At 43.0% G+C, this 13880-nt stretch overlaps 1 protein-coding gene across 2 annotated transcripts; it reads left to right on the forward strand.

Annotated features, from left to right (window-relative positions):
- The first annotated feature begins 4717 nt into the window (after positions 1 to 4717).
- On the forward strand, positions 4718 to 13619 carry LOC108505550 (gap junction beta-2 protein-like). 2 transcript variants are annotated; one of them, XM_017831694.1, is made up of 2 exons: positions 4718 to 4796; positions 7301 to 13619. In XM_017831694.1, the coding sequence occupies exon 2, from the start codon at positions 7323 to 7325 to the stop codon at positions 7998 to 8000; it is 678 nt and encodes a 225-aa protein (XP_017687183.1). In that variant the 5' UTR covers positions 4718 to 4796; positions 7301 to 7322; the 3' UTR covers positions 8001 to 13619. The 2 variants fall into 2 exon arrangements, with proteins under 2 accessions (XP_017687183.1, XP_017687184.1); XM_017831695.1 differs by lacking the exon at positions 4718 to 4796 and adding an exon at positions 4804 to 4929.
- Positions 13620 to 13880: the final 261 nt, after the last annotated feature.

The following is a 13880-nucleotide window of genomic DNA, read 5'->3' on the forward strand; positions in this document are numbered from 1 at the left end:
ACAAAGTATTTATGTCAAACAATGAAAATCTGTTTTGTAAATAAAATGTTTCTTGAAAATGACATGACCCCATTACTTCTGTGTAGGCAGGGAGGAGGCAGAGTGTACCCAATGTGGTTCCTGTGTAAACTTTAGGAATTCAGTGTTGTATATCAGATACGGAAGCTATGGAAGCTACAGCTTTATGAATTTGAGCTCCTATGACCATGTATTTGTATTAGCCAGACTTGCCAAGAGCATTTCAGGCACTCTTCTGTGAAATACAAAAGCTTATTTTTAAAAGGCTGTGAGGGCAATTAAAGTGAACATGATAAAAATGACCGGGTACCTATTTCAGACACTAATATGCACATAAAGATATCGAAGGAGACAAAATGATTTGCTCAAAGGCTAAGTAAGTATGGTATTTTTGGTCTAATAAGGACTAACATGAGTGTTTGAAAAGCAAATGCAGAGGCAAACTGGTTAAACATGCTGAGTTGAACTGGGAAGGTGCTTTTATTGCTGATAGCGCAAAAATGCCCGGTGTAGCATGTTTAATCCAGCCTCAAAGAAACGAAAACTATTTGCAAAGTACAGTCTGAGTCTATAGCTGCATTTCCAGTTGATTAATGACAATTGTGCATGCTGAGGAGCAAGTAAGCTGCTAGGTGTTGAAAGAGCATCATTTTAAGCAAAAGCGGTGAATAAGAAGGTTGCTACATATATGAATCAGCAAAAATCAAAATGCTTGTGTATTATTAAAGTGATGCTTTGTGGTAGTCAAATCTAAACTTAACCACAAGGAATAGCAGAAGATCTTATCCAGTGTGGGTAACTGGATAATAAAATGGCCAGTGAACCTGGGCATCTGCTGGTGCAAACTAATACACAGTGTGAAAATTAGTTCAAAATGTACCTATTCAAGTACATGGGCATATATGTAACACAGGAGGTACTGTTCTAATTTCTAGCAATGCTTGTGAAAGAATCTTGGAGTAACTAGGAAAAAGTCAGCTTATTACTTTAAAGTGTCTGAAAAATGAAAAAAAGTAAATAGGAATTACTAGAAAATTATGGAGAATGCAATAGCAAGCATTGCTCTGTGCTTATATAAACTGTGCAGGTACTTGGACTGCTCTTTTTAAAAAGACACACAAGATTGTGATGAGAATAATAAAGATATATAACAGCTCCTGCAAGGCACAGATTCAACAAATTAGGCCTTTCGGCATAGAATAAAAAGGATGGAGAGAGGAGATGACAGAAGTTTATGAATTTATGAAGGACATGAACAAGGAAAGATAATTAGCTATTAATCCTAATGCTAAGGAGTCAGGAATGTACCATGAAATCATTAAAGGGCAGGTTTTCAGTAAATGAAACTTTTTTTTTTCACTACACATATTAAGCTATTGAGTTAATTACTCTGGGATCATGTGGATATATATATATATAGAGAGAGAGAGAGAGAGAGGTAGGATAAGTCTTAAATATTTATATAATCCATATACAGGTGACATCAAAACATGCTTAGGCAAAGCAGAGAGTGAAACAAGGGCTATCAAAAGTATAGATCCAGACAGAGCCTCTGAAGGTGCCTGGGGGTTGTTGAATGAAGAAATGCAGACACAGTCTTTGGAAAGCTGTAAGGCATTACTGGAAGATGATGGCAAGACTTCTGTTATCTTGAAGTAAGGTAAAACCTGTTTCTGAGTTGAGGAAGTTACAACAGTATTTATTTTCCTATTTTTATGAAGCTTTTATTTCCGCATTACTTTACAATCCACAAGAATCAATGTTTTGTACATACATGCTTTGTATTCCTCACCTTCAATCCTACCCCTTCCTTACAGGTGAACATTTACAGATTCCAGAGTTGTTAAAACTTGTCTCTTGCACCTCCTGCCAATGAGATAGCTGTTAAGCAAAGTGTAGGCAACAAGCCTTCACCCCTGGATTTGTGCTCTGTCAGAATTCCTTGCTAGGGTTCCCCTCTCCTTCCCAAATATAGCATTACATACTTCCTTACATATATACTCAAAAAAACAAAAATCAAGACTAAAAATAGCACTCAGCTTTAGCATAGATTTTGTTTGGTTATAAATGAAAAATGCTATGGCAGAACTGAGCAACACAAGCTGTGGATTTCTTCCAAGCATTTACATTTACCACTACCAAACTTGGGTATTATTTTATAAAACAATTAATTCTTCATTACTTTTATTTTTAGATTATTTAAAGATCTTACATTTCAGTAAAACTTTCAATACTCTTACAGTGTTCTGGACAAAATGTCCAGCACATAGCCATGATGAGTGAGCAACTGGCTTATGGGTTGGGCACAAAGGGTTATAGTCAATGGGGTAACATTGGGCTGGGGATCCGTCAGTAGTGGGGTTCCACAGGGCTCCTTCTTAGGCCCTGTGCTCTTCAACATCTTCATAATGACTTGCATACAGGACTTGAAGGTACACTGAGTAAGTCTGCTGATGACACAAAACTGGGAGGAGCTGCTGACTCCCTTGAAGGCTGGGAGGCCCTGCAGAGAGACCTCAACAAATTAGAGGACTGGGCAATCACCAACTGTATTAAGTTCAATGAGGGAAAGTCTCAATGAGGGAAAGTGCCGGATTCTGTACCTGGGATGGGGCAACCCTGGATATACAGACAATGGGGAATGAGATGCTGGAAAGTAGTGCCATAGAAAGGGTCCTGTTTGATGGCAAGTTGAATATGAGTGAGCAGTGCCCTGGCAGCCAGGAGGGCCAACCCTGTCCTGGGGGGCATCAGGCAAAGCATCGCCAGCCGGTTGAGGGAGGGGATTGTCTCGCTCTGCTCTGCACTGGTGCAGCCTCACCCTGAATATTGTGTGCAGTTTTGAGTGCCACAACACAAGAAAGATATTAAGCTAGTAGAAAGTGTCCAAAGGAGGGCAACAAAGATGGTGAAGGGCCTTGAGGGGAAGCTGTATGAAAAGCAGCTGAGGTCACTTGGTCTGTTTAGCCTGGAGAAGAGGAGATTGAGGCGAGACCTCATTGCAGTCTACAACTTCCTTATGAGGGGAAGAAGAGGGACAGGCACTGATCTCTTCTCTCTGGGGACCAGTGACAGGAGCCAAGGGAATAGCCTGAAGTTGTGTCAGGGGAGGTTTAGGTTGGATATTAGAAAAAGGTTCTTCACCCAGAGGATAGTTGGGCACTGGAACAGGCTCGCCATGGAAGTGGTCATGGCACCAAGCCTGACAGAGTTTAAGAAGTGTTTGGACAATGTTCTCAGACACATGGTGTGATTTTTGGAGTTGTCCTGTGCAGAGAAGGGAGTTGGACTCACTGATCCCTGTGGGTCCCTTCCAACTCAGGATATTCCATGAAATCCAACTTAATTTTCTAAACCTCTGAGAGCAAAACCAAATGAACTCTGTCATTTTGCTGATACATAAGTTCTAGTTTCTCATACTTACTAGATCAAGCTTAAATTTTATATAAATCCCATCTTATGAAAGCATTTCTACTTCCAGACAGGCATCACAAAACCAAGCTCAGTACTAAGCGTAACATACAGATCTTTACTTCAATATACAGAAACAAACACAGCAGTATTTTATATACTCAGACAATTTTTTATTATCTTTCCTACACACCCTCTTTAACACAGCATTCTTCTCTGATAGGTTTTCTTTTCATCAGTGCTTTAAAAAGCAAAGACTCTTTACTATGTTGTAATCAAGTATCATTTAATAGAAGTCACTCTTGGTTGGATGCTTTGGGTGAAGTGCAGACCTGATCTTGACAGCAACGCTGGGTATACTTTACAAGCAAAGCCCAAGATAAGGGCTGCAGTGCTGATGCAGCTAATTCATGCCTGGCAGGCCACGGTCCTCATCCTCAGAAACTTTCCTTAAAGATGGGGTTTAAAGGGTACTATAATTAGAAGAAGCTTTTTTTTTTATTATTGTCAACAACAGAGCTCAAGCTCCAGACAAATAACACCTAGTGACAGATCTTCACACAGCAAGTAACTTCTTTGAGTCACTCTTTATACTTCCTGCTAGATTACTTTCACAGAAACTTTTTCCCCACTCCTTCGCGCAGAAGCAGTGAAATCAAGGCTGTGCACACTAATGAGGATACCAGAAAGGTTTCCTACAGCTGTAAAAAGCCCACAAGATCTCAAACGAAAAAGCATCATCTTACTGTTATCTTGCCTTTAGCTGCCTGCTGCCCTTGTTACCCCTACATCTGGCGACCAAGATCAACTTTTTTACTGTCAATTCAGCAGTTATTTTATCTGTTCCTTGTCTTCCAAACTCGGGCCTTCTAAGAAGGTCTCAGCTTTCTTTTTCCAGCCCTGCCTCACCCTACAGAAAGTCTGTGGGAGCTGCATTTTATCTGACCGTTGCCCGAACTGGTCCACGGTGACGATTTTCTCGGGCTGCCATGGCACTGGAGCAGTTTCGGAGGGTCCCACGGGGCTGGATTTCCCTCTGGGACATGTTTTCTGCCAACACTTGGATATCAATCCCGGCGCAGGGCTGTATTTGCAGTGTACCAACTCCCTCCGCCCGATGCGCGCCCTGTGTGCATGGACGCCCCGGGCGGACCCGAGGGCGCTTCCCGCGAGAAGCCCCGTCCCCAGACCCACTGCATGCCCAGCAGCTCCCGCCCCTCGGGCACGGCAGAGCCCAACGCCGGCGGCTCCCGCTGAGCCGCTCAGCCCCTCGGTTCGGCCCCGCCCCGTCCTGGGCGTCCATCCCGCCGATTCCGGGCGGCCGCAGGAGCGGGGCGCGGGCGGAGGCGGGTTAAAAGCGGCGGCAGGTAAGCGGGGAGGGACCTTAAAGCTGCGGGGCGGCGAGACTTGGAGCGGCCGGTGCGCGGGCACCGAGGGACGCGGGAGCGGAGTAGCGCGGCGCGCCCGTCGTGTTCCGCGTGTCCTGCCGAGCCCTGCCAGGTGAGCGTCCGGAGAGGCTCCCGCGTGCCCCACCGGTGGGATCGGGATTAGGCTGTGCGCCCGCCGAGTGGGTCGGGATCCGTGTGGTGTGCCGGAGAGGGGCTCGGGTCGGGGCCGTCCCGGCGGGACTGGGCTCGGGGCGGCCGCCGGCAGCGGAGAGGGCACTACGGGGCTGGGGCAGCCACGCCGCGGCCCCGAGTCCCCGCTGCCCCGGAGCTACCAGGGAGGCAGCCGTGCCTGGGCGCCGGCTGTGAGCCCCCAGCCCCGGGACCGGCCCGGACTGCGGGGATGCGGGTCGTGGGTGATGACAGCAGCCGGCGTTCCGGGGGGAGCCGTCGGACCTCAGAGCCAAACGCGCTGTTTGCCAGCGGTGCCCGCTGACAGGAGCCGATGGCAGTCGCGCCGCTTCCCGCCGCTGAAGGCTCGCTGTAGGCTCCATGTCCGCTCCAGCCGCGCGGGAACGCGGCGGGACGAAGGTCGGCGCGGTGGGAGGGAGGGACGGGGTGGGGTCCAACTGGTAACCCCGGAGTGGGAATTTAGAGTTGTTTTCAATAACGGTGTCTTGGTTTTGGCAAGTTGGATGTCCCGGTAGATTCGCTCTCTCCCCACAGCCAACTTCGGTGTTTCTGTAGTGGCAGACGAGCAAGGAGAAATTGTTTTTTCCCTCAAAACTTGCAGCACTGGTTCAGAACTGCAGTGGGAGACGGCACTTGGAGCCCAGGCTGTTCATCTGTCAGTGATGTACACTTCAGATGCTTTCCTTCAATCCTGATTAGCCCCTTGTGAAGGTTTCACTGACTTTATTTTAATGACTATGCAACAGGCACGAGGAAATTCTTAAGAGAAAGATGCAGGTATCTGATGATAGCCTACAGTTTAGGTCAGTGTAAAAAGTTGCATAATATGGTGCCAGTCTCAGCAGAGAAAAAGCATAAGAAGTCTCAGGAATTCCAGCTATCTTCTCAAAGTTGTTGGTTTGTTTTTTTTTTTTGTCTTACCCAATTTCACCTTTCTGTATCACAGTAAATCTGACCTCTCCCTCTTGCCTCAAGGCTTGTCAGCACAAGCTAGGCCCTCATACCAAGGGTATGTGTTGGGACATGTTAGTCCTTTGGTTGTGTTGTACCTACACCAGCGTAAAAAGTTATTTTTTTTTCCTCTGTTGTTTGAGAGATTTTTGTAAACTTTGGCCAGTGTTACGTTTCAAGGTACCACATTCTCCCCAAACGCACAGCTAGCACCAAGAAGAGACACAGCTCTTATCCATGGCCAGTGTGGCTCTCCCACATTGCACAGCTGAGCCTAGCCTTGAGAGATGATGGACTAGCTATGCAGGTTCCCAGCTCGGGTTTCAAAGTATTTTGTCCAATTCACTGATAGTTTCCAAGTGGCTGCAATCAGTGAAAGCTGAGCCCCGAGACTGAATTCTGACTTCAGCAGAACTTACTTTCAAAGGAGCAAAGAGTGTGGATTTTAGTCTTTCAGAATAGGAGGAAAGCTGAAATGGATCTTCTCTGAGGTTTGACCTCCTGTATTCTGCTGGGGTGTAATAGCATCTAGAAAATCAACACAAACTCTTTAGCTGAGGGCTTTTTCCTCTCAGCTCTGACTCTGCTTTTCTCCTTTTTGGATGAGATAACAATGAATGTGGAAGGGCAGGCTCTGCTGTATCTTTCTTTGCCTGCTGGTTTGTGTTATATAAGCATGCAGCCCTGACAGAGCTGACTTGAGGCTTCTAACCAGTGTTGGCAAAATCAAATGTTGTAATTTTGAGATTAAGGGTGATGTCTGAGCTGCAGCAGAAGGCCTTGGAGGCCTGCTGGAGGTGTCTGGGTGGAATGAGGACTTCTGCTGAAGGTGGCCAAGTAATACTTACCTCAGAGGCAAAGAAAACACCAGCTCAGCCTTCTAGGGCTGTGGTGTTGGCAAAGAAATCCTGTAAAAAGTACTAGAGAAGTCTCTACTTTGTCTACATATGGCTTAACTCATGCAGTGATAGTAATTTCTATTGCTTTGGGAAACACAGCGAAAGGCAAACCACTGACAAGAGTCAACCACAGAAAGGGAAATAAGAAAGAGATGGAGGGCCTAGAGAATGCACAGAGGAATTGTATTAAGTAGTAACTTATTTTCTGCCCAAAGCCTTGTTGAGAAATACATCAAGGTATCCTTGTCCCATCATAAATTCATGGAAGGAGAGAGTTTAATAAGCTTTTTGAATCCATAAACATGTGGACATTAATCAAAGTGACTTTACACTTGCCTATTGCTCTGGAGAGACTGCTAGGAAGTCCTCTTTTTCACAGAAGGTCTAGAACTGATTTTTCACACTTGGAAAAGTGACCATTCTGTGTATTGTGTCATCCTGCAGGTAAAAGGACACAGAAAAGAAGATGGACTGGGGAACTCTGCAGACTGTTTTAGGAGGTGTAAACAAACACTCCACCAGTATCGGGAAGATATGGCTCACAGTCCTGTTCATCTTCCGTATCATGATCTTGGTTGTGGCTGCAGAGAGAGTCTGGGGAGATGAACAACAAGATTTTGTCTGCAACACACTTCAGCCAGGCTGCAGAAATGTATGCTATGACCACTTTTTCCCCATCTCTCACATCAGACTCTGGGCCCTGCAGCTGATCTTTGTCTCCACACCTGCGCTGCTGGTGGCCATGCACGTGGCCTACACTAGGCATGAGAAGAAACGGCGATTCAGAAATGGTGAGAAAATTGATATTGAAGAGCTAAAAAATGAAACGATTCACATCCGGGGACCCCTGTGGTGGACATACACCAGCAGCATCTTCTTCAGGATCGTCTTTGAAGCTGTCTTCATGTATGTGTTCTATTATATGTATGATGGGTATCAGATGCCCCGCTTGGTGAAGTGCGATGCTTGGCCCTGCCCCAATGTAGTGGATTGTTTTGTGTCTCGGCCCACTGAGAAAACCACATTTACTATTTTCATGCTTGCTGTGTCTGGGATCTGCATGATGTTGAATCTGGCTGAGTTGTGTTACCTAGTGATAAAAATTTGCATGAAAGAACCCAGGAAAACAACAGTTTTGAAATAACTCCCCAGTTTCAGGATCTCCTAGCTCCCCACTTCCCTTAAACTTTCTTAGGTGTCAGAGAACAATAAGCAATATTTTCCACACTCAAGGAAAAGCATAAAAATGAATGTTCATTTGTGTTTAAAAAATTATGGCCTCCCTGGGAAGCTGCTACTGATGCAGGTTTTAAATATCATGAGCTAGTTCAGTATTCCTGCATTCAGTATTCCTATTCAGAAATAGAGAGGAGCTTTCTGGCAGCAGCCTTTCCAAGTATGCCTGCTGTTGGCCCTCTTGTTGGGACAGAGTCACTTTTCAAAAAGTGGGAGTGAAAAGGACCAGAGAAGACTCTAATGCCCAAAGGAGAGCCAGGAATCACAAAACCACTATGTCAGCTCAGAGGGAAGCCAATAACAAAGGGTTTTGGCTAAAAGTGGGGTAAAAGGTTTTTGTGGGACATTACAGCTTGTGAAAAGGAATAAGACAAGGGGTAATTGTGTTTATAGTAGATATCCTCTCTAAGTAATCTAGAGAACAAGGAAATGGCCTAGGAACACAGGGACTCCATGGCAATGCATGCTATCAGCTCTGCTGGGCACCAGCAATGGCTTTTATCTTTTTATCTTTTCATCTTCCTGCCTGCACTGAGAAGCATCTCCTACGGGGTTGGAGATGGCCAGTCTCAACTGCTTGTGAATGTCATTGGACCAGTGCTGCCTCCCCACAGTCACAGATGCTGCAGCAGTGGGAGGAACAAAATTCATTTTTCATTCTCTAGATCAGGTGGAAAAAAAGGACTGTCACTTCTGAGAAGGTGGAGGCAGTGCAACTGTCTTCCTCCTTCTCTTGTTCTCCCCTAATACTTTGTGAAGAACCTCAGTACAGTAGACTGTACTTGATGAAGAGACTTTTTACCACCTGACTGTGCCTCACTTAGCTGTGTACCTTTCAGAATGGGGTTTTTTCAGTAAAACCAGTGAAAAATTGCCTTGCTTCATTTCTGTTTGTTATCCAAAAGAAGTGCTTCAACTTACAGCATGATATGGAGTACTCCTTCCATGGACCCCTTTTTCCTATCCAACCTGCACAGCTTTTCTTCATAAAACCTTTTCCTATCTGATGTACCTTTCAAATGAGTCAAGCAAACCACTCCAATCTCTCTGACATTCCACATTGTGAGATTAAAAAGCCATTCCTTTTCTTACAGTTGGTCTAGCATAAATTAGAGACAACTTGCAGAGCTAAAATAGCGAAGTGAACCAATCGGAAATGAGGAGGAACTTGATGTTTTTCTTAAAGTTCACACTGTTGAGCTGTAAATTGTATATTACTAATTTGAAGAACTATATGAGTCAGTCTAGCCTTGTCTCATATCATATTTTATATCTGTCATAGGCATCTACACCAGCACATACGGCAACACAGTTTTATCTCCCAAGTGCGTGCTTATTGAACCCACTTCTAGAAAGCTTGCTGTCTCTCCTCCTGAGCTTTAATTACTGGCTTTTCCCTAAAATGAATAATCACTATCTCACCTTCTCTCTTTGCATTCATCTTTTACTGTATGTTTAAATTTGTCACTGTTGGAGTAAACAAAGCTGCATGAATTAAGGCCCATGGCCCCTCACCGTGCACTGGAAGCGGAGCATGAACAGGCTTCTGTTGCTTGTGAGCTACATCCAGTGTTGCAACTTGACTGCAGATGGAAATCTGTCATCTAAGAGGGGAGCAAGGAAACCATGAAAACACCATCCTCAGAAGCATGAACAAAAAGATAGTCATTCATAATGAGCTGGACTGGAAACTTGGAGGGTGAAAACATCCTTAATTCAACTCCAAAGAACAAAGTTTGGCACATATCAGGTTTGTGCTTGATAGAGTTCCTGCATTGTTCCATACACAAGTATGAAGAGAACGAACTATCTAGTGCCAGTGCTCTAGTATTACATTTCTTTTGTAACAAGATTTTTATTTTTTTCTGAAATTATAATTAAAGCCCATATATGTGTGTGTGTTTTCTGTATTACTTGTACATGCTGTGTGTTACCTAATGTGTCTAATGAAAATCTGTTTTACTACAATGGAAAATGTACGCACCAATACTACATTTAATAGCCAAGGGCTAGTGAAAGGATTTTAGCCTTCTGCTGCAGGTTGGTTTTTCAGTTGGTTACATTGCCTGTTATACTGAAGTTTCGTGAGCTCGTAGTGGAAGGTCCCACATATGTGCTCTACAGGAAATAAAATATGCTGCGTAAGACAGCCTCGTGCTAGCAGAATTGTGGCTGGAAAAGGCCAGTGATAAATTACTTCACCAGCTCTATAGAGAAGAGAGTTCGTTTTCCCAGCCTGCCTTTGAATTTAGCTGGAACTTGAAATGAGACACACCAAAACCATTAACACTAACATGACGGAGTTATCTTCAACTAGCAGTTTGGCAACCAGATCATCACACGGGGTAAAAAGATAGAACTGGGGAAAGTGTCTGGAAGTAGCCAAGAGACGGCTTTGATCCAGGACTGCAGCGTCAGGCAATAATAGCTCTACCAGGACATATTTACTGTCTGTCAGATTTATTTTCTGTGTATATTTAATTTGACTGAATAGCTGCTTTATATGGGGAAAAAAATTCAGATACTTTATAGGAACATGGGAATTGCAACTATTTCTGCATATGCTACATTGCATAGCTGACCTTCTACAAATGGATTTCTTATAGATTAAAATACAATGCTGTGTTGAAATTGTGTTTGTTCCTTCTGGAAATGCACTAGTAGTGTCTACATTTTTGGTACTTAGTTCCTGGGCTTTCCTCAGAATGAAGGTTTCAAGAGTGTTGAAAACTGAAGCTGCAAATCTGAGGTCATTACTATTTCCTCATGAGGCTGATTCTTCACTGTTCAGTGTCCAGTAAAGTGAGGATATAAAATGTCATTAATAATGTGTTATCAGAAGTGGGAGGTGTAGGAGTGGGACTGGCTGGAGTTATAGCTTGACTGAAATCACCAGAAAAAACCACCATTGACTTAATCAGGTTAAACACTCATCCAAAACCTTGAAACCAGAACTACAAACATGTTTGTCAGAAGGGGAAGGAAAGGAGGGGAAGCAAACTTCACTATTAACTCATAGATGCATCTAGAGAAAAAACCCTAACTACTGTGGGAGAAAGGCAGATTTGAAAGGAAGTCAGAAGTATAAATCTGTATTTATGACTTCTGGATATAGAAGTACTTTTATTAAAAGTTTTCTAGACAAAGATAAAAAAATCCTTCAGTTGTTTACAGTCATCATGAGCCAATGCACTGTGTTATTTTGTATCTGACAGGAAGAATATAAAAGACAAATTATATGGTCCATACAGAGAAGAGCTCTCCTGTACCATGGAAGTTCAATTCAAAATAGCAACTCTGTTAAAAGCTGCTTTATTTTGTAAAAAGTGTACTGCAGCAGTAAGCAACACCTGAGAGCATTTTACTACCAACTAGGTGAAAATGAATCTGTTTTTTCCCCCTAATTATAGCTCCCTCCCCTGCAAATTCAGCTAATGGGTTTTACTAGGCAACAAAATCACACTCAAAAGAATGTCACCATTTTGGTCACCAGTTCTGATATTCAGGACGGCCACTACCCTGACTTATTTACAGTTTTATTTGGATTTTCACGATCTTATTACCTCCACAGTCATTTGAACCTGTTTGTAGACAGTGGCAAGAGTAATGGTAACTATTTGAAGCTTAATGAGCTAAGACTAATGGTAATGATCTTCAACATAATTCAGAAGATACCTGTACTTTTTTCCCCATCTGACCAACCCAACTTTTACAGAATATATTTCTCTTCTGTAAAGCTGGCTCAGCTCTGACCTGTGTATTTTCTATATAAACGTTCCTAGCCACCAAAAAGTCCTAATAAGCTAGGTTTGGAAATGCATTAAGCTTTAATCAGCAGGTCCAGCTGAGGAAACAAGTCGCATGTCAGACTCTCCACCTTTGAGAACATAGCTTGCTTTTGCTATGGTTGGTGCCCCGGTACTACTATGGAAGTCAGTGTCAGAATTGGTCACATCATTGCACATACCTTCTCCCTTTTTCTGCCACTTTAATCACTGCCACGAACTCAAAGTATTGTTTCACATCTGCCTGCTCTATTCCCAAATCCAATTGAAAGATAAGGGTGACAACTGTGTCATGTTCACAGGAAGCAGAACAGTTTAATCAAGCTTTGTTAAGATGATTGCAACAGGTGCCAGAAAAAATATTTTATAATTATTGTGTGGTAAAGATTTCAAACCTACTGTATGTTGCATCATTAGTGTAATGTCTGCTTACATTTTGTCATGTCCCTGCCCTAGGTATTGCATCCTTTCCAAGGACTGAGATTTTAATATACAGTTTAAATAGCTTCCACAATATGTCCAGCACAAATAAAAACAGTCCATACACTTACCCACACATGTATGCACAGATACAGAGCAACAAACTCACTAAATCATTCTCTTGCTGTTATCTGATAGAAGATTGAATAAGACATTGCAACATGGATTTGTCAGGCATAATTTCTGCCTATGCCATGATAAAAGCTTTTGTGTAGAGCAGTAAAATAGATATTAATGACTCATTGTCAGAGCATCAAGATCCACCAATGGGATAAACTTTATGCAGCTGGGAGGAGCTGCAGGTACATGGGAAGATAAGCTTAGGATTCAATAAGATCTTTATCACTGGGAGAAATGGCTTAACAATAGTAGTTTTAGAAGTTAGGAAAGTCTAAATGCTACTATTGTGAAACACCAAGCACTTGCAAAACTGTCTGAAGCAAAAAACAGTTTTGTAAAGATGAGCTGGAGTTTGTAGTAGAACATCAGTGGAACATGAAACAATAAAATTGTTGCCTTGAAAAAATATCATACAGGAATGCATTACAGGTTTATCAAAAATAGGATGTTTGAAATGAAGTTTCCACTTCTGTTAGTACCCGAAAATCTTTATCTAGAGCCTACTTTGGGGCACCATCTGCCCCAAAAGCCCATTTATCAGCTGGAGAAATTGAGGGGTCAGGAATAATATGCCATCAAATATCTAAAACACAGAACCCATGAGGAAAGACTGAAAGAAATTAATTGGCCTGGAAAAGTCTGAGGAAAGACCCAGCAGCATTCTTCAAATATGTAAAAGATTGTGGCAAAGAAGAGACGAAGATGTTGCACTTTCCATTCACTCACAATAAGACAAGAAATAATAGGCTTATGTTGCAATGGGTTGTAAGTTAGTGACTGCAAAATCTCTCTGTGGAGAAGGTTAAACTTTGAGTTGGTTGACAGACTTCATTACTGAAGATTGTTAAATGGCAACTCTGTCCAACATTTTTTGAGGATAGTCTGGGTATAGGACTCTGCTCTAGGACAGAGGGAACTTCTAAAATGTGTGAGGAAGGGGATCGCAACTGAAAGAGTCAGTTATACAGGTTCCTTTTGCTGAGACAAAGCTCAGCTGTTGAATCAAAATCTCTTTCGTATAAATTCAAGTCTGTTTGCCAGTGCAGGGTCTATCCAGCATGATCTCTGTCAGCATAGTTCCTTTGTGCTTTTAGCAATTGTAATAAGACATTCTTGTGTTGTAATATGTTCCACCTAACAAAGCATACAAGATGTCATTGTGAGTAAATAAAATTGCAATTAATATAAATGGTGATGGAATTATTTTTGTTCTCCTCAGCATAGTGAGGAAATAGCTCCTTATGCCTTGGTTTAGTGTCTTACAAAAGAGGCATTCTTCCCAGCAGGAAGAAGGCTGAAACCCAGATCAACGCTCAGTTTTGCCACCCATTTTACTATATGTGCAAACATTGGTGGAGTTCACTGAAGCCTGATCTGCATGCAGAATATTTCCCAGCAATAGC

The sequence above is a fragment of the Lepidothrix coronata genome, unplaced genomic scaffold, assembly GCF_001604755.1.
Source record: "Lepidothrix coronata isolate B3197 unplaced genomic scaffold, Lepidothrix_coronata-1.0 Scaffold194, whole genome shotgun sequence".
Lineage (NCBI taxonomy): Eukaryota > Metazoa > Chordata > Aves > Passeriformes > Pipridae > Lepidothrix > Lepidothrix coronata.